This window comes from Ranitomeya imitator, chromosome 6 (genome assembly GCF_032444005.1).
Source record: "Ranitomeya imitator isolate aRanImi1 chromosome 6, aRanImi1.pri, whole genome shotgun sequence".
Classification (NCBI taxonomy): Eukaryota; Metazoa; Chordata; class Amphibia; order Anura; family Dendrobatidae; genus Ranitomeya; species Ranitomeya imitator.
The window spans coordinates 210951788-210977142 of record NC_091287.1 but is presented as its reverse complement, the minus strand read 5'-3'; the positions used below and the strand labels follow the sequence as shown (position 1 = coordinate 210977142).

General features: G+C 45.3%; 1 protein-coding gene across 4 annotated transcripts in view; it reads left to right on the top strand.

The window, feature by feature from the left end:
• CTNND2 (catenin delta 2) overlaps positions 1-25355 on the top strand; it is a 2169946-nt gene that overhangs the window by 609465 nt on the left and 1535126 nt on the right. For all 4 annotated transcript variants that reach the window (XM_069730454.1, XM_069730453.1, XM_069730452.1 and 1 more), the window contains exon 8: positions 11856-12050. In XM_069730454.1, the coding sequence (XP_069586555.1) occupies positions 11856-12050 (195 nt within the window). The remainder of the gene's footprint in view (positions 1-11855; positions 12051-25355) is intronic.

The window sequence follows — 25355 nt, the reverse complement described above, 5'->3', positions numbered from 1 at the left end:
TCCATTGACATTTCACCACTTCACAAAAGTCAAATCTAAAAGTAGCCGATTTCTCAGAGGCATCAAACCAAAGTGTTAGCATTCCCGAGGCATCCCTAGTCATCATTGGCATAGTTGGTGTCCATTCTTCTTGCTGTGAAGCTGTCAACATCATCAGGAGCAGGATTATCATTGTTCCACTCCCAGACAATACTCTGGCTTGCATGCTTCCAAGCAGGGTCTCCCTTCACACGGTACAGGTGTAGCTGTAGCGGGAGGACCGTAAGATTCTGGCTCCAGAGGTCCCCTTGTGTGTCTTTGGATCACTACTCAACCTCCTGGAACAGAATCAAAAACTTATTCATGCATAAGCAACAGTCTCCCCCTGAGGTTCTGGACACGGCTATGTGGTTGCCTGGAAGGGGGCATTCTCGTATGTGACCTCAGCTACACAACATTGCATATTACCTCCCTGTTGTTGTAGCTTCTTGGCAACTGGAAGGCTTCTGGTCATCCTGGGAAGAGATCAACACACACGAGCACGTACATTTCTACCTGGTGGTAGTTGTATGATGGCAGTCTACAGTCATTGAAACGGGTAGAGAGGCTTGGGCATGTGTCTATAGTGCATTGCCTATACTACCTGTGTTGTGCAATGGGGTACATGCCTGACTAGAATCCAAAAGGGAGCATTATGAAATTGTGAGTGACCCTCTCATCTACCGTGGCACAAATGTTCTTAGACCAGTGTATCGGGTTGTGAGCCTCTTGGGTCGTCACAGAGTACACAGATCTTGGCAGACACACCCGCTGTCCCACCTTCCACAAACCTGCATGGTCCCAAGTACCACTCTGTGACCAGACTTTTGACTCCTTCCCGGTGGATCCCCGAGTCAGAGCCTGCAAGATACTGAAGGTCAACTGGTTATACTCAGTGCTTACCATGGTCCGTAGAGGTGCCTCAGGGGTCTCGTGTCGCCATATTCCGGCAGCTTCCCTGGCTGCTTGGACCTCCTTACTCGTGCCTCGTGCCTTGTTGGTAGAGAGCTTCCTGTGTGATCTTACCTCAACTATGGCAACCTCTTTCGGGAGCAGTAGTGCGTCCATCACTTGCTTAATGAGGCACCCGTGTTTGACAGGAATGCCTGCTGCTGCAAGAAAACCTCTTGCCCGCCATATGGGGCCAAACTTATGGGTCACTCCAAAAAGATATTCTGATGTCACATTAATGTTGCATCGCTTCCCTTCAGCCCCTCTAAGCGCCTCAATGAGTGTCGTCAACTCCACTTCTTTTTTGGACATGTGAGAAGGGAGTGGTTCTGCTTTTATTACCTCATGCTGTGTGACCACTGTATACCCAGCGTAGAACCGTCCATCCTTCCCGATGCTCCTTCCACCATCTACAAAAAGCTCAACATCTGGATTAATGAGAGGTACACGAGAGACATATGAGAAATCTGCAGTGGCTTGAGCCATAAGGGCTATACAATAACACCAAAAAAAAAAACAATAATTTACTAGTACTCCTCCCCCCTTTTGAATCCACTACCTCAGTGCAGAAGAGTAGCTGGATTCAAACTCCAAGAAAGAAAAAAAAATAAGTTTTCCTGGCACAGAGCCAAAAATTTGAAATTTCAACAACTTATCAACTAAGCAAGAGCAGAAAATTTTGTTCATAGGGCACCACGTACTTGGGGCATAGAACCTATGTGGAAATTTTGGACAGTTGGCAGAGTGCCAAATCTTCGTACATTTACTGGGCTGTCTTATCTGAAACTCTTTTTATTGCTCTCCGAGTTCTTTCAAACAACTTTCCTTTCCCTTCAACAATTTCTCTTATCAGTCTACAGTGAACATTTCTTTACAACCTATACAGTTGTTCCTTCTTATCAACATGCTTATCCCCTTTACCCCCAAGGGTGGTTTGCACGTTATCGACCGGGTCAATTTTTACAATTCTGACCACTGTCCCTTTATGAGGTTATAACTCTGGAACGCTTCAACGGATCCCGGTGATTCTGACATTGTTTTCTCGTGACATATGGTACTTCATGATAGTGGTAAAATTTCTTTGATATTACCTGCGTTTATTTGTGAAAAAAATGGAAACATGACGAAAATTTTGAAAATTTCGCAATTTTCCAACTTTGAATTTTTATGCAATTAAATCACAGAGATATGTCACGCAAAATACTTAATAAGTAACATTTCCCACATGTCTACTTTACATCAGCACAATTTTGGAACCAAAATTTTTTTTTTGTTAGGGAGTTATAAGGGTTAAAAGTTGACCAGCAATTTCTCATTTTTACAACACCATTTTATTTTAGGGACCACATCTCATTTGAAGTCATTTTGAGGGGTCTATATGATAGAAAATACCCAAGTGTGACACCATTCTAAAAGCTGCACCCCTCAAGGTTCTCAAAACCACATTCAAGAAGTTTATTAACCCTTCAGGTGTTTCACAGGAATTTTTGGAATGTTTAAATAAAAATTAACATTTAACTTTTTTTCACAAAAAATTTACTTCAGCTCCAATTTGTTTTATTTTGCCAAGAGTTACAGGAGAAAATGGACCCCAAACCTTGTTTTACAATTTGTCCTGAGTACGCCGATACCCCATAAGTGGAGGTAAACCACTGTTTGGGCGCATGACAGAGCTTGGAAGCAAAGGAGCGCCATTTGACTTTTTAATGCAAAATTGACTGGAATTGAGATGGGATGCCATGTTGCGTTTGGAGAGCCACTGATGTGCCTAAACATTGAAACCCCCCACAAGTGACACCATTTTAGAAAGTAGACCCCCTAAGGAACTTATCTAGAGGTGTGGTGAGCACTTTGACCCACCAAGTGCTTCACAGAAATTTATAATGCAAAACCGTAAAAATAAAAAATATTTTTTTTTTCACAAAAATTCTTTTCGCCCCCAATTTTTTATTTTCCCAATGGTAAGAGAAGAAATTGGAGCCAAAAAGTTGTTGCACAATTTGTCCTGAGTACTCTGATACCCCATGTGTGGGGGTAAACCACTGTTTGGGCGCATGGGAGACCTCGGAAGGGAAGGAGCGCCGTTTGACCTTTCAATGCAAAATTGATAGGAATTGAGATGGGACGCCATGTTGCGTTTGAAGAGCCACTGATGTGCCTAAACATTGAAACCCCCCACAAGTGACACCATTTTGGAAAGTAGACCCCCTAAGGAACTTATCTAGAGCTGTGGTGAGCACTTTGACCCACCAAGTGCTTCACAAAAGTTTATAATGCAGAACCGTAAAAATAAAAAATAATTTTTGTGAAAAAAAAAATGATCTTTTCGCCCCCAATTTTTTATTTTCCCAATGGTAAGAGAAGAAATTGGAACCAAAAAGTTGTTGTACAATTTGTCCTGAGTACGCTGATACCCCATATGTGGGGGTAAACCACTGTTTGGGCGCATGGGAGAGCTCGGAAGGGAAGGAGCGCCGTTTGACTTTTCAATGCAAAATTCACAGGAATTGAGATGAGACGCCATGTTGCGTTTGGAGAGCCACTGATGTGCCTAAATATTGAAACCCCCCACAAGTGACACCATTTTGGAAAGTAGACCCCCTAAGGAACTTATCTAGATGTGTGGTGAGCACTTTGACCCACCAAGAGCTTCACAGAAGTTTATAATGCAGAGCCGTAAAAATAAAACAAAATTTTTTTCCCACAAATATTATTTTTTAGCCCCCAGTTTTGTATTTTCCCAAGGGTAACAGGAGAAATTGGACCCTAAAATTTGTTCTGCAATTTGTCCTGAGTGCGCTGATACCCCATATGTGGGGGGAACCACCGTTTGGGCGCATGGGAAGGCTCGGAAGAGAAGGAGCGCCATTTGAAATACAGACTTAGATGGAATGGTCTGCAGGCGTCACATTGCGTTTGCAGAGCCCCTAATGTACCTAAACAGTAGAAACCCCCCACAAGTGACCCCATATTGGAAAATAGACCCCCCAAGGAACTTATCTAGATGTGTTGTGAGAACTTTGAGCCCCCAAGTGTTTCACTACAGTTTCTAACGCAGAGCCGTGAAAATAAAAAAAAAATTCCCCCCAAAATTATATTTTAACCCCCAGTTTTGTATTTTCTCGAGGGTAACAGGAGAAATTGGACCCCAAAATTTGTTGTCCAATTTGTCCTGAGTGCGCTGATGCCCCATATGTGGGGGGAACCACCGTTTGGGCGCATGGGAGGGCTCGGAAGGGAAGGAGCGACATTTGGAATGCAGACTTAGATGGAATGGTCTGCAGGCGTCAAATTGCGTTTGCAGAGCCCCTAATGTACCTAAACAGTAGAAACCCCCCACAAGTGTCCCCATATTGGAAACTAGACCCCCCACGAACTTATCTAGATGTGTTGTGAGAACTTTGAGCCCCCAAGTGTTTCACTACAGTTTATAACGCAGAGCCGTGAAAATTAAAAAATCTTTTTTTCCCACAAAAGTTATTTTTTAGCCCCCAGTTTTGTATTTTCCCAAGGGTAACAGGAGAAATTGGACCCCAAAAGTTGTTGTCCAATTTGTCCTGAGTACGCTGATACCCCATATGTTGGGGTAAACTCCTGTTTGGGCACACGGGAGAGCTCGGAAGGGAAGGAGCACTGTTTTACTTTTTCAACCCAGAATTGGCTGGAATTGAGATTGGACGCCATGTCGCGTTTGGAGAGCCCTTGATGTGTCTAAACAGTGGAAACCCCCAAATTATAACTGAAACCCTAATCCAAACACGCCCCTAACCCTAATTCCAACGGTAACCCTAACCACACCTCTAACCCAGACACACCCCTAACCCTAATCCCAACCCTATTCCCAACCGCAAATGTAATCCAAACCCTAACCCTAACTTTAGCCCCAACCCAAACTGTAGCCTTAACCCTAACTGTAGCCTTAACCCTAACTGTAGCCTTAACCCTAACTGTAGCCTTTACCCTAACTGTAGCCTTAACCCTAGCCCTAACCTTAGCCCTAACCATAACCCTAGCCCTAACCCTAGCCCTAACCCTAGCCCTAGTCCTAACCCTAACCCTAGCCCTAACCCTAACCCTAGCCCTAACCCTAGCCCTAACCCTAGCCCTAACCTTAACCCTAACCCTAACCCTAGCCCTAACCCTAGCCCTAACCCTAGCCCTAACCCTAATGGAAAAATGGAAATAAATACATTTTTTAAATTTTTTTTATTTTTCCCTAACTAAGGGGGTAATGAAGGGGGGTTTGATTTACTTTTATAACGGGTTTTTTAGCGGATTTTTATGATTGGCAGCCGTCACTCACTGAAAGACGCTTTTTATTGCAAAAAATATTTTTTGCGTTACCACATTTTGAGAGCTATAATTTTTCCATATTTGAGTCCACAGAGTCATGTGAGGTCTTGTTTTTTGCGGGACGAGTTGACGTTTTTATTGGTAACACTTTCGGGCACGTGACATTTTTTGATCGCTTTTTATTCCGAATTTTGTGAGGCAGAATTAGTAAAAACCAGCTATTCATGAATTTCTTTTGGGGGAGGCGTTTATACCGTTCCGCGTTTGGTAAAATTGATAAAGCAGTTTTATTCTTCGGGTCAGTACGATTACAGCGACACCTCATTTATATCATTTTTTTATGTTTTGGCGCTTTTATACGATAAAAACTAGTTTATAGAAAAAATAATTATTTTTGCTTCGCTTTATTCTGAGGACTATAACTTTTTTATTTTTTTGCTGATGTTGCTGTATTGCAGCTCGTTTTTTGCGGGACAAGATGACGCTTTCATCGGTACCATGCTTATTTATATCTGTCTTTTTGATCGCGTGTTATTCCACTTTTTGTTCGGCGGTATGATAATAAAGCGTTATTTTTTGCCTAGTTTTTTTTTTTTTTTTTCTTACGGTGTTTATTGAAGGGCTTAACTAGTGGGCCAGTTTTATAGGCCGGGTCGTTACGGACGCGGCGATACTAAATATGTGTACTTTTATTGTTTTGTTTTTTTTATTTAGATAAAGAAATGTATTTATGGGAATAATATTTTTTTTTTCATTATTTAGGTTTTTTTTTTGTTTTTTTTTTACACACTTGTAAATAATTTTTTTTAACTTTTTTACTTTGTCCCAGGGGGGACAATACAGATCGGTGATCTGCCAGTTTGCACAGCACTCTGACAGATCACCGATCTGTCAAACAGCGCTGCAGCGTTACCAAGTGCCTGCTCTAAGCAGGCACTTGGTAAGCCACCTCCCTCCCTGCAGGACCCGGATCCGCGGCCATCTTGGATCTGGGATTTGCTGCAGGGAGGAAGGTAGGAGACCCCCGGAGCAACGCGATCACATCGCGTTGCTGCGGGGGTCTCAGGGAAGCCCGCAGGGAGCCCCCTCCCTGCGCGATGCTTCCCTGCACCGCCGGCACATCGCGATCATGTTTGATCGCGGTGTGCTGGGGGTTAATGTGCCGGGGGCGGTGATCGCTCCTGGCACATAGTGCCGGATGTCAGCTGCGATAAGCAGCTGACACCCGGCCGCGATCGGCCGCGCTCCCCCCGTGAGCGCGGCCGATCGCCTATGACGTACTATTCCGTCCTTGGGAAGTAAAGCCCACCCCACATGGACGGAATAGTACGTCTAATGGCAGAAAGGGGTTAAACATTCTAAATCAACATGACATTACCCTCTATCGATCTGTCTATGTGACAGGCTCTACATTTGAAATCCACAGAAGAAAGCAAAGTGTTTTGCAATCTGGATATAATCTTCTGGTCTCCCTCTGTTCAGGGGGCACCTGAATGGTATGTCACTGGGATACCAGAGATTATTGTCCTCTATGTGACTCAACAAGGCTCCCGGGGTCCACAGAATCGTCCCGTGAACGTTAAGTCGGAACACTTTCAACTCAGGGAATCTTTCTGACAATGGTCCAAACCCAGTATTCTCTTGGCTATAGCTGGGATGTACCGTTTTTACGATCCACCATCCTTCCAGTGAAATGGCCAGCATCAGACCGACTCTGCAATCTGGGCACGACATCTACAAAATTTGTGCTGGGGGTCAGCCTTTTATAATGGATCCAAGTAATCCTAATTCCTATCAACCATGCAAATACAAAAAGTCCCAGAAAAACAAAAGCAAACCCTTCAGTACAATACAGATTAATGTACTTCAATGGTTGTTCACAATACTTGGCACTATATTCCATATAACTAAAACATCAAAACCTATATACGTATGCGTGTTAGAAAGGAGCTCTGTTTCTAACGCATATACGCTTGGCGTGAAGGACCTGACCATCTGGACTCTGATGCATATATGTGGTGTCTTCTCTTAGTTCTACTATGGGACGGTGCAGATGAGAGTTACTGATCTGGACATGGGTATTCAGATAGAGGAATGCCCACCGAAGATTTCTTCGTTTAGCGTACGTTATATGTGGCCGCGTGGTTGTCTGATATTTTATGTAGTACCCACGTGCCATAAAGAACACGATTCTCATCTGTTCTCTTCCTAAAACTTGCAGAACCCACACAGAACCTGCAAAGCATTCAGCACAGTTGTTCACTTGCAGCCTCCCCAAATATTAGTTAGACAGGTAACAAATATTTGGTTTCAGCTTATCTCATACACATGTGACTATGTGTTTCACTATTAGCGTTCCTCAGTTTTGTCCTGGTACCAGTCGGCCAAGGACCACACCTAGTTGGATTCCCTTATACAAGCAGGATTTTTATGCTTAAATCCTCATTTCTCATACATACGTCTTGCAAAAATCAAATAGGGAATCTCATATATCAGTCACTTTCTGTCACACACAGTTATTCACTTGGATAACACTAATTCTCTTTTTGCAGCTACCTGATTCTCACTGCCTGTCCTTATCTGTGTACTTTGATCTGCTTCTCCTTGCTGCCTGATACCACATCAACGTTCTCTGCTGTCTCTCTGTTATCAGCCTGAGACTGCATTCTCTGGTTGTTCTGACAACTCACTGCTCTACTCATGTGTAGCCTCTTATGGTGTCCATTTCTGAAGGCCTCTATCTCGTAACAACTTAGTAACCCCGCACTCACGTATCAGTGCTGGGGTGTGTTAACCCCTAAGTCCCCTCTCCTCTCTGCTGCTCCGTTCCTATGCTAAATACTCAGCCAATAGGTGTGCAGGGGACAAAGATTAGTGATTTGGCCCTTGTGACCACCGCAGCGTCACTCACTAATCCCACTCAGGCCTCCTGGTCTATCTAAGAGCACCTCCTTCAGACTTAATATGGCATACACAGAAATCCTATATGCTAACCAGAGAACAGAACTAACTAACGCAGGCAGATTTGGTGTGGTCAGAATCTCCTCCTAAACGAGGGGCAGTTTGTGCGTACATACAAGACAGGACAAACACAGACGGACTGACTGACCTCTGACCCAGGGTGCCCCTTAAGGGTCGCCGGAGGGAACTGCAGAGGCCCTATCCCGATTCAACCAGTTTTTTTTAGACCGTATCTCTTTCACTCGCCCAAAAGGACGTCTTCTCATGGGTGAATTCACACCCTCATGCACTCATCAGTCATATGCTAGACATATAACAAGACATATAACAGAGATAGCAGCACATAAAATTGACCAATCCAATATGCCTTTTATATATCACGTGGATATTCTATGGTTCTTTGCCAAACAATATGGGCGGCCTTGTAAACAGATCTTTTCTATAACATACCTAAGGCTCGGCTTGCAGATTATGAGACAGATGGAGACACAGAGAGATTTTGTAAGAATCTAATGGTTCTTACCTTTTCCGCGGATTGTCTGTGTGTCATTGATCTCAGGTCTGCGATGTGCCGGGCATCAAATATTGGTGATCTGCCGTTGTGGCCGCCCACCCAGGGACGCCAAAAATGTTAGGGTGGTCTGCAAGTCAGACCTTCAGGGATATTGGATGGCTGCCAAATGTGTGAATTTCTCCAGAGAAATGACGAACAGAGACAGATGTGGATCTGTGTTAGCCGTGAGTTTATTCAAGGAAGGACATTCAGTTATATACACTTTTGAGTAGGCGTATACATCATGTTTGTGCGCAAATCAACTGTTTATTACATATGAGATCATTCTTAATTCATCAGGTGATCGATACCAAAAGGTAACTTGGGTTTGAGACACGTAGGGGCTAATGTCCTAAGTCTCCTTTCTTGATTAGGTTTTTACTTATCTCAGCAGTCCTAGTAGTCAACAAGATGACTTAGCAGAGTCAGGCATGTCTGGACATATTCAGAGACATATGTATGAATTATGAGAATACATTAAGGTGGTCCCTGATTTCCCTATCAACACACACATACACACATTCATATACAGTACACATACACACATATGAACATTGTAGCATAGCGCCAACTATGTGTCTTGGGGGACACTCGCTTGGCACGGGATTAACGCACTCAGGCATGGTTTTCTTATAAAACACAGTCTCTAGGTTTATTTCACATCAGCATAAACCACATCCTCAGAACTTGGTAACAGCTTGAACACCGTCTGTACATATTCAACTTCACCACAGTTCATCTCTGACCCCGGTCAGCATAAGACACGGACCTCAACCGTTACCTGCTGGCGGCCTTCACAGGTTCCTGGACACCTCTTGGCCTTAGAGTTGCCCCATACACAATGACTCTCTCTTCTAACCCCGGTTAGCATAACACGGATCCCTTTCTGTTACCTGTTGGTGCCGCACAGGTTTCTCAGATACCTTTCCCCCACAGAGGCATCCCTCAGACGTTTCTCACTCTGACCCCGGTCAGTTCAACACGGATCTCCATCCGCTCCACACACTGGCATGTGCTAGGTCCAGAGCCCTGCCATGGGCTCTTCAAGAATCCTATTCTCGAGGACTTCCAACACAGGCTTCCAGGACCTTCCAGCATAGACCATTCAGGTCCACACTCCAAGACCAAACATGAAAATGTGACCCACACCCTGGTCACATTATATACCCTTAACCACTCCCCTGGATGGGAGTGTGTGGATGTGTGGCTAGTTTGTCCCACCCATCTCACACAACTAGCTTAGTAAGTCTCCCTTACAACTACACCATACATAAACACACTCTTGAGGGACTACAGGTCCCAGAACAACAATATTGCATCAGACTTACCACGCAGACTCCCTCTGCAACACATATCGACCATTCACAACACTGCCGGACTTTGTCTCATCAGAATTATGCCTCCAAGTGCATCTTGCAGCGCACACACAGCACCCCCTGACTGTACCATTGGTCACTACACTACAACATATACAAACACACATACTAATTTATGACCTCAGGTGTTCAGATGAGCCATGGAGGAGGTCAGCCATATAGTACAATGATCAGCTAGATAAAGATGCAGAAACGACTGCTGGGGATAGGGACACAGAGCAGAGAGGACTGATATCAACCAGCTGCTGCTGCCCTGTGGTGCCGTGCAGTGAGCCTCCTCCCTGACCTCCTCTCTGAAGTGCTGCAGCCTGATGGGAATAGAACAGTGGAGGGAGCAGAAAACACAACGTCCTGCTCTTCCTCCACTGTTGTCCTCTCACTCCCGCCTGTAAACTTGACTCACTGGCCCCATAGCGGCTGCATACTGTGCCACTATGGGCAGTACACCCCAGCCTGCAGGGACATCCCTCCTCCTTCGGGCCCTGATGCAGTTGCATCGGCTGCTCCGGCAGTATGTCCACCCCTGAATCCATGGTGGTGAATGACCATGACATTTTGAAGGTTGTACTGACAAAGCCGTGTAGCAATTGCCACTATGGGTGGTCAATGTTTTGGATGTGTACGGCATACTTAGGGTATGTTTCCACGGTCAGGATGGCCGGCGGTATCGCCGGAGCGGCTTAGCCGCTCTGCGGTAGCCACGCCCCCTTTCTGGGACGCGATGATGCCGGATGTGTTCACAGCACACATCCGGCATCATCGCTCCCCACCATAGGGCCCTGTGCTATATCTTGCGGCGACGCAGCGTCGCCGCAAGATATACGGACATGCTGCGATCTGAAAAGACGCGCAGCATGTCCGGAGTCGCAGGGCCGCCGCGTGCGTGTTACCACGCATAGTGGAGACGGGATTTCATTCAATCCCCTCCACTATGCTGTAACATCTGGACGCTGCGTGTCTGACGCTGCGGCTCTATGCAGCGTCAGACACGCAGTGTTTCCTGATCGTGGAAACAGACCCTAACTGTGTAGTCTTACGCTTAGGGTGCATCCACACAACCGATTTCTTCACATCTGAGAAAAACGGTTCTGTTATGCAAATCAGACTTTGATCAAAGTGACATCACTTTTTCTCGACCGTGGAGTGATAAAAAAAACTTTCCACCTTCTCCATGCCATCAGTCCATGAAAACCTGGCTGTTAGTTGTCATGGTAGTGCAGTCCCGTTTTTTCACGGATGCATAGGTTTATTTTTTTTATTTTGATCCGACATTCATATCAAAATTGGACATGCCTCTGATGTTTTATGCAGCTCATTTGGTCTGAGGAAAAAAATCATACATGTGTACAACCTCAGAATATGAAAGGTATGAGTCCTATCCTTGAAAAACAGGGATAGCACTTGTATGACAAAATCAGTCATCTTATCAATGATGTGGGCTTCTATCCTTTTATAGCTACGGTCTTAAACCAGTGCAAAACATTTTCATGCTGTTTTGACTAAAAGGAGGGCTTATTCAGATGAAATGTTTGCTTTAATCCTAAAAATAAGAAACAGGATTTGTATTGCCTTAAACCAACTTTTCCTAAGCAGATAATATAAAGTCCGTTACTAATGTATTTTCTGTATCTGTTTCAGTCTAGTTTCTTGATTGCAGCCTAGTTCATTAAATTAAACTAAGCTATATTTTACTTTTATCCCAGCTGGATCTCGAGCTTCGTTCACTAGCCAACACAATCATATAGTGCCTGAACTGAGGCCATTACAATCACCAGAACATCACATTGAGCCTATTTATGAAGACAGAGCTTATCCGAAGGCACCAATGAGAAGCATAAACCAAAGTCAGGGAGATCCAGTACTACCAGCACATACAACCTCATTTCGCACTAACACAGGTAACAATAATAATTGGCAAAAATGTACTTTGTATCCAGGTATTTTCTTACTGTCTGGGTTCACTTATTTTATGCTAAACCTGCAAAGTATTCAAATAGATATGTTGATTAAGTATTTCTTCCAGCTTTAAAGTAATGCAGAATGCAAACATTCAAGTTATTTGGTTATATTTATTATGTTATTTTGATATTACATATTACACGATTGCTTAGAAATCCTATATTGATTAATTTAACCCTGCTGTTATGTTTGGGTCTACTATATACTTATAATGTTCCCGTCATTTTTGACCGAACCTATTAAAGTCTTGATTTTTAGCTAATTTAAGTGTTTTATTTGAATACCTGTTGCATTATTATACTCTATGTGAACATGGTTGTTCATAAACAAATCAATAATGAAATGAAAAACTTTTTTTTTTGTCAAAAAATGTTACATGGCCTTATTGCAATATTCATACGTATTGCACATTTGCACATAAAATATATCCTTTATATAACTGCAAACTATAACTATTAATATCAAACTGTGTGTAAATATATTTAAAAAAATAAATAAATTAAAAAGTTCAGTTTTTTTCTCTATAAAATGGTAAATAAGGTTCACGGTTCTAAATTTAGTGTTTGCATTTTTCACAAGTATAATTTACATGTCTTTTGCATAAGTACTTTGCACAACTGCAACATATCACATTTGTTTTGTGATTACTGGATTTGCAGAGATGGGGCATTGTTTCCGTTTTAGGCTGGTTGCCTTGCTGTTGGAGGCTGTGGGTATTGTTCACTTTCTTTAGCATGATGTTGGATCCAGTTGACAATGGCTGCCGCTCCATCATCTCTGGGTGCTACTTTTCTTTCTACAATATATGGGCTAACCAGTGATTTTCCCAACTCTTCTAAAAAAATTCTTCTTTTAAAAAGTTTATTTTTGTTCCAATTTGGGTCTATTTCACACCATAACACGAATGCATTTTATGCCAACACATCAAGAATGTTGTAAAAAACAACCATTGGCCACCTATTTGTTTTGCAGATTTGGATCGCCCCCACGTAAGGGCAATGGGGTAACGGTACTGGGTCCTTCAGTTCCCTCAGCGAGGATGTCACGGTGGCCCGACCCGGACCGTGGCCCTATGAGGGGCACCCAATAAAAGGCAGAGTTTGTAGATAACGGTAGTGTTCGTGACGCCACCTGTGGTATTCGGTCAGGGTGACTGACACTGCTTAGGGGTCCGCTGGGGTGATGGAATGGCAGCTAGATGGTATACCTTCCCACAGGTGAAGTATATTCCCAGGGCTTCCCAGAAGTGTAGATGGTGATGGTGGATGGTGCAAGGCGCGGTGAATAATGAGGACACAATGGGTGCAGTCTTTTTACCTTTACTGAAGGCTTCAGCATCCACAGTCCAGGGTGCCGGATGACAGGGTAGGCCGGTCTGATGGCAATTCCAGAGTCCCCTTATCCAGGTGGAAATCAGTAGCCTTCCCCTTGCGCACAGTAATATAGTAGGTCCCTACTTGCATTAGCTACCATAAGGTCCTCACTCTTGTTACTTCTGTCTCTCTGTCCCCCAGATGGATAGGACATAACCTGTATGACGTTGGTGGCCTGAGGCTATTTTATAGGGACCCTAGTGTCGCCCCTCCTCTGCGTTGCCACCTTGTCTGCTTAGGTGTTTAGGTCAGACAGCCAACTTGGAATCAACTGCCCTGCCGGTCTCTGAAGTAAAGCGTAGAGTCTATTACTCCCTCGGTGTTCCGGCCACCGGGTCTGCGCTCAGTTCGAGGCAGCCTGCTTCTAGCTGGTCTCCCACTGTTGTTTCACTCCTGTTGCTATGACTTCTGTGCTCACTCACTACGGCACACTTCCTTTCTTGTCCGTTCTTAGGAGGCTGCCGCATGGGTTGCAGGCGCAGCTCCGGGTCCTTCCTACTGAGCCGCTGAAGTTCCTTCTTGTTCCTCTGTCTGCCTGACAGGAATTCCCTGGGCTGACCCCAATCTGCTCCTCTCCCTCTCCTGGCTCCAACTCCGACTGACTATCTCCTTCTCCCTCCAGTCAGCTTCTCCTTCACTTCCTAACCAACCCCCAGTTTTACCCAAGTTTGAGGAGTGGCCTAATAGATAGAACCTTTTGCTCCCCCTGGTGGCCGGCGTGAGAAGTGTGTGTGTGGCTGTGATACCTGGCAGGGTGAACTCCTTTGGTGCCATCAGACATAACATCGCTCCCCCTGGTGGAAGAATGACATTACTGCAACGACCAGGACTCTGGGGCACTGCATTTACAGGTGTAAGTGCCTATGAGTTGAGGACACCTACCTCTGAATGACACCAGTTGTTCATCTACAGTCACATTTTCACCAGTATTATAACATGTTGGTAGAATCTACCCATTTATTCCACAAATGTCTAATAGAGGCAAGTTTGTCTGTGGCTCTTTCAATTCGCTTGGTTTTATTATCAAACTGAAGGACTCTTGAAATCTCATGAAATCTTTCAAGAGACTTTGTGGCCTAAATATGTGGCAACCAGTTTCGGAATTCCTTAAACTTTTGGTTGAGTCACCATATGATCTGTACACTCCTGCTAACAGTAGTAAACCTATGAAAGATGTGAAATCAAAATTCTTCCATTTCTCTCCATAAACTTGTTGTCCCTCAATGTTTTTTCATTTGTATTATGATGTACTGTATGATTATATGTATGAAAAATTTGAATGCAGATTGAATGTCATCAATTCTTGATTTAGCATTCCTAGTAGGACCTGGAGTATCTTTTCTGACATTTGAAGAAGACCTTCTACCAGCCTGAGCAGAAAGCAGGAACACGGACGAGTGCTTTGCGATAAAACATTGCATAGCACTCAGGCCAGTATTCATCTGGAGCACCCCATAGGACCGTGGGGTACTCGGACCGGGTCCAGCGATACTTAAAGGGGTGGTCACAGAAGCGGTGACCCGGTCCGTGGCCCTGGGCATCCAATTAAAGGGGATGAAGTGTAGTGAGAAATAAGGTCTATGGAGAAATGTTCGTGATGCCACCTGTGGTACTCGGCCAGGGATGGCCGACGCTGCTTAAAGGGGTCCACTGGGGCTGCTGGTGTTCCAGCAGAGTTGGTATAGCTTAGTCCCCAGGGCTACCAATGCAGTTGGAAAGGAATGATAGATGGTAGGGTGCAGGAAATATTTGAAGGACTGTTATGAACAGGTGATTCAGAACCACAATGGACCTAGTGGTTAAGAGCACACAAAGTGACCTGATAGTTACTAACATAGGACGAGCTCTGAGACGTGGGAACTCTGCTGACCGCAATCCCTAATCCTATCATACCACACTAGAGGTAGCCATGGATTGCGCCTAAAGCTCCCTATGCAACTCGGCACAGCCTGAGAAACTAGCTAGCCCTGAAGAAAGAAAAATAAGCCTACCTTGCCTCAGAGAAATTCCCCAAAGGAAAAGGCAGCCCCCCACATATAATGACTGTGAGTTAAGATGAAAATACAAACACATGAAATAGAGAGATGAAATAGATTTTAGCAAAGTGAGGCCCGACTTACTGAATAGACCGAGGATAGGAAAGATAGCTTTGCGGTCAGCACAAAAACCTACAAACAACCACGCAGAGGGGCAAAAAGACCCTCCGCACCGACTAACGGTACGGAGGTGCTCCCTCTGCGTCTCAGAGCTTCCAGCAAGCAAGAAAAACCAATATAGCAAGCTGGACAGAAAATATAGCAAACAAAAGTAACACAAGCAGAACTTAGCTTATGCAGGGCAGACAGGCCACAAGAACGATCCAGGAGAGAGCCAGACCAATACTGGAACATTGACTGGAGGCCAGAAAACAAAGAACTAGGTGGAGTTAAATAGAGCAGCACCTAACGACTTAACCTCGTCACCTGAGGAAGGAAACTCAGAAGCCGCAGCCCCACTCACATCCACCAGCGGAAGCTCATAGACTGAACCAGCCGAAGTACCACTCATGACCACAGGAGGGAGCTTGACCACAGAATTCACAACAGTACGCCCCCTTGAGGAGGGGTCACCGAACCCTCACCAGAGCCCCCAGGCCGACCAGGATGGGCCAAATGAAAGGCACGAACCAGATCGGCAGCATGAACATCAGAGGCAAAGACCCAGGAATTATCTTCCTGACCATAACCCTTCCACTTAACCAGTTACTGAAGTTTCCGTCTCGAAATACGAGAATCCAAAATCTTCTCCACTATATACTCCAACTCCCCCTCAACCAAAACCGGGGCAGGAGGATCAACGGATGGAACCACAGGTGCCACGTATCTCCGCAACAATGACCTATGGAATACGTTATGGATGGAAAAAGAAGCTGGAAGGGTCAAACGAAAAGACACAGGATTAAGAGCCTCAGAAATCCTATACGGACCAATGAAACAAGGCTTAAACTTAGGAGAGGAAACTTTCATAGGAATATAACGAGATGACAACCAAACCAAATCCCCAACACGAAGTCGGGGACCCTGTTGTGAATTCTGTGGCAGAGCTCCCTCCTGTGGTCACAAGTGGTACTTCGGCTGATTCTCTCTGTGAGCTTCTGTTGGTGGAGGGAAGTGGTACTGCGGCTTCTGAATTTCCTCCCTCAGGTGATCTGGTGAGGTCGTTAGGTGCTTCTCTACTTAACTCCACCTAATGCTTTGATCCTGGCTTCCTGTCAATGTTCCAGTGTTGGACTTGCTTTTCCCTGGATCATTCCTGTGGCCTGCTGCTCTGCATAACTAAGTTCTTCTTTGCTATTTGTTTGCTATTTTTTCTGTCCAGCTTGTCTAATTTGTTGCTGGAAGCTCTGGGACGCAAAGGGTGTACCTCCGTGCCGTTAGTTCGGTACGGAGGGTCTTTTTGCCCCCTTTGCGTGGTTTTCTTTAGGGTTTTGTGTAGACCGCAAAGTTACCTTTTCTATCCTCGATCTGTTAAGAAAGTCGGGCCTCACTTTGCTGAATCTATTTCATCTCTACGTTTGTCTTTTCATCTTAACTCACAGTCATTATATGTGGGGGGCTGCCTTTTCCTTTGGGGTATTTCCCTGAGGCAAGGTAGGCTTATTTTCTATCTTCAGGCTAGTTAGTTTCTCAGGCTGTGCCGAGTTGCTTAGGCAGAGTTAGGCGCAATCCACGGCTGCCTCTAGTGTTGTTTTGGAGAGGATTAGGGATTGCGGTCTGCAGAGTTCCCACGTCTCAGAGCTCGTTCTATGATTTTGGGTTATTGTCAGATCACTGTATGTGCTCTGACCGCTATGTCCATTGTAGTACTGAATTGCCTATCATAACAGTACAGGAAGCCAAAAGTACTAATGATTCTCAATAGAGGGAAAAAAGAAGTTCTGAGACCATTTTTTTTTCTTTGCACTGTGTTTTGCCTTTTTTTTCCCTTAGACATTTGGGTGGTTCAGTACACAGGTGTAGCGATGGACATTAGAAGTCTGTCTTCATTTGTGGATCAGCTCTCGGCAAGAGTACAAAAGATTCAAGATACTATTGATCAGAAAGCTATGTTGGAACCAAGAATTCCTATTCCTGATTTGTTTTTTGGAGATAGAACTAAGTTTCTGAGTTTCAAAAATAATTGTAAATTATTTCTGGCCTTGAAACCTCGCTCCTCTGGTGATCCAGTTCAACAGGTTTTGATTGTTATTTCTTTTTTGCGCGGCGACCCTCAGGACTGGGCATTTTCTCTTGCACCAGGAGATCCTGCATTGAGTAATATCAATGCGTTTTTCCTGGCGCTCGGATTGCTGTACGATGAACCTAATTCAGTGGATCAGGCAGAGAAAAATTTGCTGGCTCTTTGTCAGGGTCAGGATGAGATAGAGGTATATTGTCAGAAATTTAGAAAGTGGTCCGTGCTCACTCAATGGAATGAATCTGCGCTGGCAGCTATGTTCAGAAAGGGTCTCTCTGAAGCCCTTAAGGATGTCATGGTGGGATTTCCTATGCCTGCTGGTTTGAATGAGTCTATGTCTTTGGCCATTCAGATCGGTCGACGCTTGCGTGAGCGTAAATCTGTGCACCATTTGGCGGTATTACCTGAGCTTAAACCTGAGCCTATGCAGTGCGATAGGACTTTGACCAGAGTTAAACGGCAAGAACACAGACGTCTGAATGGGCTGTGTTTCTACTGTGATGATTCCACTCATGCTATCTCTGATTGTCCTAAGCGCACTAAGCGGTTTGCTAGGTCTGCCACCATTGGTACGGTACAGTCAAAATTTCTTCTGTCCGTTACCTTGATCTGCTCTTTGTCATCGTATTCTGTCATGGCATTTGTGGATTCAGGCGCTGCCCTGAATTTGATGGACTTGGAGTATGCTAAGCGTTGTGGGTTTCTCTTAGAGCCCTTGCAGTGTCCTATTCCATTGAGAGGAATTGATGCCACGCCTTTGGCCAAGAATAAGCCTCAATACTGGACCCAGCTGACCATGTGCATGGCTCCTGCACATCAGGAGGTTATTCACTTTCTGGTGTTGCATAATCTGCATGATGTGGTCGTGTTGGGGTTGCCATGGCTACAAGCCCATAATCCAGTATTAGATTGGAAATCCATGTCGGTGTCCAGCTGGGGTTGTCAGGGGGTACATGGTGATGTTCCATTTCTGTCAATTTCGTCATCCACCCCTTCTGAGGTTCCAGAGTTCTTGTCTGATTACCGGGATGTATTTGATGAGCCCAAGTCCGATGCCCTACCTCCGCATAGGGATTGTGATTGTGCTATCAATTTGATTCCTGGTAGTAAATTCCCAAAAGGTCGACTGTTTAATTTATCCGTGCCTGAGCACGCCGCTATGCGCAGTTATGTGAAGGAATCCCTGGAGAAGGGGCATATTCGCCCGTCATCGTCACCATTAGGAGCAGGGTTCTTTTTTGTAGCCAAGAAGGATGGTTCGCTGAGACCTTGTATAGATTACCGCCTTCTAAATAAGATCACGGTTAAATTTCAGTACCCCTTGCCATTGTTATCTGATTTGTTTGCTCGGATTAAGGGGGCTAGTTGGTTCACCAAGATAGATCTTAGTGGTGCGTATAATCTGGTGCGAATCAGGCGAGGAGATGAATGGAAAACTGCATTTAATACGCCCGAGGGTCATTTTGAGTATCTAGTGATGCCATTCGGACTTGCCAATGCTCCATCAGTGTTTCAGTCCTTTATGCATGACATCTTCCGAGAGTACCTGGATAAATTCCTGATTGTGTACTTGGATGACATTTTGATCTTCTCGGATAATTGGGAGTCTCATGTGAAGCAGGTGAGAACACTTTTTCAGGTCCTGCGTGCTAATTCTTTGTTTGTGAAGGGATCAAAGTGTCTCTTTGGTGTGCAGAAGGTTTCATTTTTGGGGTTCATCTTTTCCCCTTCTACTATCGAGATGGATCCTGTTAAGGTCCAAGCCATCCATGATTGGACTCAGCCGACATCTCTGAAAAGTCTGCAAAAGTTCCTGGGCTTTGCTAATTTTTATCGTCGCTTCATCTGCAATTTTTCTAGTATTGCCAAACCATTGACCGATTTGACCAAGAAGGGTGCTGATTTGGTCAATTGGTCTTCTGCTGCTGTGGAAGCTTTTCAAGACTTGAAGCGTCGTTTTTCTTCTGCCCCTGTGTTGTGTCAACCAGATGTTTCTCTTCCGTTCCAGGTCGAGGTTGATGCTTCTGAGATTGGAGCAGGGGCTGTTTTGTCGCAGAGAGGTTCTGATTGCTCAGTGATGAAACCATGCGCTTTTTTTTCCAGGAAGTTTTCGCCTGCTGAGCGAAATTATGATGTGGGCAACCGAGAGTTGCTGGCCATGAAGTGGGCATTCGAGGAGTGGCGTCATTGGCTTGAAGGAGCTAAGCATCGCGTGGTGGTCTTGACTGATCATAAGATCTTGACTTATCTTGAGTCTGCTAAGCGGTTGAATCCTAGACAGGCTCGTTGGTTGCTGTTATTTTGCCCGTTTTGACTTTGTGATTTCGTACCTTCCGGGCTCTAAAAATGTGAAGGCGGATGCTCTGTCTAGGAGTTTTGTGCCCGACTCTCCGGGTTTGTCTGAGCCGGCGGGTATCCTCAAGGAAGGAGTAATTGTGTCCGCCATCTCCCCTGATTTGCGGCGGGTGCTGCAAAAATTTCAGGCTAATAAACCTGATCGTTGTCCAGCGGAGAGACTGTTTGTCCCTGATAGGTGGACCAATAAAGTTATCTCTGAGGTTCATTGTTCGGTGTTGGCTGGTCATCCTGGAATCTTTGGTACCAGAGAGTTGGTGGCTAGATCCTTTTGGTGGCCGTCTCTGTCGCGGGATGTGCGTGTTTTTGTGCAGTCCTGTGGGATTTGTGCTCGGGCTAAGCCCTGCTGTTCTCGTGCCAGTGGGTTGCTTTTGCCCTTGCCAGTCCCGAAGAGGCCTTGGACACATATCTCTATGGATTTTATTTCTGATCTTCCCGTTTCTCAAAAGATGTCAGTCATTTGGGTGGTCTGTGATCGCTTTTCTAAGATGGTCCATCTGGTACCCTTGTCTAAATTGCCTTCCTCCTCTAATTTGGTGCCATTGTTCTTCCAGCATGTGGTTCGTTTACATGGCATTCCAGAGAATATCGTTTCTGACAGAGGTTCCCAGTTTGTTTCAAGGTTTTGGCGAGCCTTTTGTGGTAGGATGGGCATTGACTTGTCTTTTTCCTCGGCTTTCCATCCTCAGACTAATGGCCAGACCGAACGAACCAATCAGACCTTGGAAACATATCTGAGATGCTTTGTTTCTGCCGATCAGGATGACTGGGTGTCCTTTTTGCCTTTGGCTGAGTTCGCCCTTAATAATCGGGCCAGCTCGGCTACCTTGGTTTCGCCATTTTTCTGCAATTCTGGGTTCCATCCTCGTTTCTCTTCAGGACAGGTTGAGTCTTCGGACTGTCCTGGTGTGGATACTGTGGTGGACAGGTTGCAGCAGATTTGGACTCATGTAGTGGACAATTTGACCTTGTCCCAGGAGAAGGCTCAACGTTTCGCTAATCGCAGACGCCGTGTGGGTCCCCGACTTCGTGTTGGGGATCTGGTTTGGTTATCTTCTCGTCATATTCCTATGAAGGTTTCCTCTCCTAAGTTTAAACCTCGTTTCATTGGTCCGTATAGGATTTCTGAGGTTCTTAATCCTGTGTCTTTTCGTCTGACCCTTCCAGATTCTTTTTCCATACATAACGTATTCCATAGGTCATTGTTGCGGAGATACGTGGCACCTATGGTTCCATCTGTTGATCCTCCTTCCCCGGTTTTGGTGGAGGGGGAATTGGAGTATATTGTGGAGAAGATTTTGGATTCTCGTGTTTCTAGACGGAAACTCCATTATCTGGTTAAATGGAAGGGTTATGCTCAGGAAGATAATTCCTGGGTTTTTGCCTCTGATGTCCATGCTCCCGATCTTGTTCGTGCCTTTCATGTGGCTCATCCTGGTCGGCCTGGGGGCTCTGGTGAGGGTTCGGTGACCCCTCCTCAAGGGGGGGGTACTGTTGTGAATTCTGTGGCAGAGCTCCCTCCTGTGGTCACAAGTGGTACTTCGGCTGATTCTCTCTGTGAGCTTCTGTTGGTGGAGGGAAGTGGTACTGCGGCTTCTGAGTTTCCTCCCTCAGGTGATCTGGTGAGGTCGTTAGGTGCTTCTCTACTTAACTCCACCTAATGCTTTGATCCTGGCTTCCTGTCAATGTTCCAGTGTTGGACTTGCTTTTCCCTGGATCATTCCTGTGGCCTGCTGCTCTGCATAGCTAAGTTCTTCTTTGCTATTTGTTTGCTATTTTTTCTGTCCAGCTTGTCTAATTTGTTGCTGGAAGCTCTGGGACGCAAAGGGTGTACCTCCGTGCCGTTAGTTCGGTACGGAGGGTCTTTTTGCCCCCTTTGCGTGGTTTTCTTTAGGGTTTTGTGTAGACCGCAAAGTTACCTTTTCTATCCTCGATCTGTTAAGAAAGTCGGGCCTCACTTTGCTGAATCTATTTCATCTCTACGTTTGTCTTTTCATCTTAACTCACAGTCATTATATGTGGGGGGCTGCCTTTTCCTTTGGGGTATTTCTCTGAGGCAAGGTAGGCTTATTTTCTATCTTCAGGCTAGTTAGTTTCTCAGGCTGTGCCGAGTTGCTTAGGCAGAGTTAGGCGCAATCCACGGCTGCCTCTAGTGTTGTTTTGGAGAGGATTAGGGATTGCGGTCTGCAGAGTTCCCACGTCTCAGAGCTCGTTCTATGATTTTGGGTTATTGTCAGATCACTGTATGTGCTCTGACCGCTATGTCCATTGTAGTACTGAATTGCCTTTCAAAACAGGACCCACACAGCGCCTGCGGTTAGCGAAACGTTGAGCCTTCTCCTGAGACAATGTCAAATTGTCCACCACATGAGTCCAAATCTGCTGCAACCTATCCACCACAGTATCCACACCAGGACAGTCAGAAGACTCAACCTGCCCTGAAGAGAAACGAGGATGGAAACCAGAATTGCAGAAAAACGGCGAAACCAAAGTAGCCGAGCTGGCCCGATTATTAAGGGCGAACTCAGCCAAAGGCAAAAAAGACACCCAATCATCCTGATCGGCAGAAACAAAACATCTCAGATATGTTTCCAAGGTCTGATTGGTTCGTTCAGTCTGGCCATTTGTCTGAGGATGGAAAGCCGAGGAAAAAGACAAATCAATGCCCATCCTAGCACAAAAGGCTCGCCAAAACCTCGAAACAAACTGGGAACCTCTGTCAGAAACGATGTTCTCCGGAATGCCATGTAAACGAACCACATGCTGGAAGAACAATGGTACCAAATCAGAGGAGGAAGGCAATTTAGACAAGGGTACCAAATGGACCATCTTCGAGAAGCGATCACAAACAACCCAAATGACCGACATTTTTTGAGAGACGGGGAGATCCGAAATAAAATCCATAGAGATATGTGTCCAGGGCCTCTTCGGGACTGGCAAGGGCAAATGCAACCCACTGGCACGAGAACAGCAGGGCTTAGCCCGAGCACAAATCCCACGGGACTGCACAAATGAACGCACATCCCGCGACAGAGACGGCCACCAAAAGGATCTAGCCACCAAATCTCTGGTACCAAAGATTCCAGGATGACCAGCCAACACCGAACCATGAACCTCAGAGATAACTCTACTCGTCCATTTATCAGGGACAAACAGTTTCTCCGCTGGGCAACGGTCAGGTCTATTAGCCTGAAATTGTTTGCAGCACCCGCCGCAAATCAGGGGAGATGGCAGACAAAATTACCCCCTCCTTGAGAACACCCGCCGGCTCAGACAAACCCGGAGAGTCGGGCACAAAACTCCTAGACAGGGCATCCGCCTTCACATTTTTAGAGCCCGGAAGGTACAAAACCACAAAGTCAAAACAGGAGAAAAACAGCGACCAACGAGCCTGTCTAGGATTCAACCGTTTGGCAGACTCGAGATAAGTCAAGTTCTTATGATCAGTCAAGACCACCACGCGATGCTTAGCTCCTTCAAGCCAATGACGCCACTCCTCGAATGCCCACTTCATGGCCAGCAACTCTCGATTGCCAACATCATAATTACGCTCAGCAGGCGAAAACTTCCTGGAAAAGAAGGCGCATGGTTTCATCACCGAGCCATCAGAACTTCTTTGCGACAAAACAGCCCCTGCTCCAATCTCAGAAGCATCAACCTCGACCTGGAACGGGAGCGAAACATCTGGTTGACACAACACAGGGGCAGAAGAAAAACGACGCTTCAACTCTTGAAAAGCTTCCACAGCAGCAGAAGACCAATTGACCACATCAGCACCCTTCTTGGTTAAATCAGTCAACGGTTTAGCAATACTAGAAAAATTATTGATGAAGCGACGATAAAAATTAGCAAAGCCCAGGAACTTTTGCAGACTCTTCAGAGATGTCGGCTGAGTCCAATCATAAATGGCCTGAACTTTAACAGGATCCATCTCGATAGTAGAAGGGGAAAAAATGAAACCCAAAAATGAAACCTTCTGAACACCAAAGAGACACTTTGACCCCTTCACAAACAAAGAATTTGCACGCAGGACCTGGAACACCATTCTGACCTGCCTCATGTGAGACTCCCAATCATCCGAGAAGACCAAAATTGTTGTGAATTCTGTGGCTGAGTTCACTTCTGTGGTCACAAGTGGTATTGCAGTCTCTGGGCTTCCTCCCTCAGGTGTTTTGGTGAGCTCGTTGGCTGCCTTGCTATTTAGCTCCACCTGAGTCTGTCTTCCTTGCTCCTTGTCAATGTTCCAGTGTTGGATCTGAGCTACTGCATCTTTCCTTGGGCCTGCTGCTCTGCTAGATAAGTGCTTCTAGTTTGTTTTCTGTTTTTTTCTGTCCAGCTTGCTATTGTCTTTTGCTGGAAGCTCTGAGAAGCAGAGGGGTGCACCGCCGTGCTGTTAGTTCGGCACGGTGGGTCTTTTTGCCCCTTTGCGTGGTTTTCGTTTTAGGGTTTTTTGTAGACTGCATAGTTCTCTTTGCTATCCTCGCTCTGTCTAGAATATCGGGCCTCACTTTGCTGAATCTATTTCATTCCTACGTTTGTCTTTTCATCTTGCTAACAGTCATTATATGTGGGGGGCTGCCTATTCCTTTGGGGTATTTCTCTGAGGTAAGTCAGGCTTGTATTTCTATCTTCAGGCTAGTCAGCTCTTCAGGCAGTGCCGAGTTGCATAGGTAGTTGTTAGGCGCAATCCACTGCTGCTTATAGTTGTGTGAGGATAGATCAGGTACTGCAGTCTACAGAGATTCCACGTCTCAGAGCTCGTCCTATTGTTTTTGGTTATTGCCAGATCTCTGTATGTGCGCTGATTACTGCACGCTGTGTTGCCTGATTGCCAGCCATAACAGTACAAGGAGCCAAACCAATGATTCCCAATAGAGGGAAAAAAGAAATCCTGACATCATTTTTTTTTCTTAGCTCTGTCTTCAGTCTTTTTTTTCCCCTAGACATTAGAGTGCTTCAGGACACAGCTGTGGACATGGATATTCAGGCTCTGTGCTCCTCAATGGATAATCTCGTTGTAAATGTACAAAAGATTCAAGATACTATTGATCAGAAATCGATGCTAGAACCAAGAATTCCGATTCCTGATTTGTTTTTTGGTGACAGAACTAAGTTCCTGAGCTTCAGAAATAATTGTAAGCTATTTTTGGCCTTGAAACCTCATTCTTCTGGTAATCCTATTCAACAGGTTTTGATTATTATTTCTTTTTTGCGCGGCGACCCACAGGACTGGGCGTTTTCTCTTGCACCAGGAGATTCTGCATTGAGTAATGTTGATGCATTTTTCCTGGCGCTCGGATT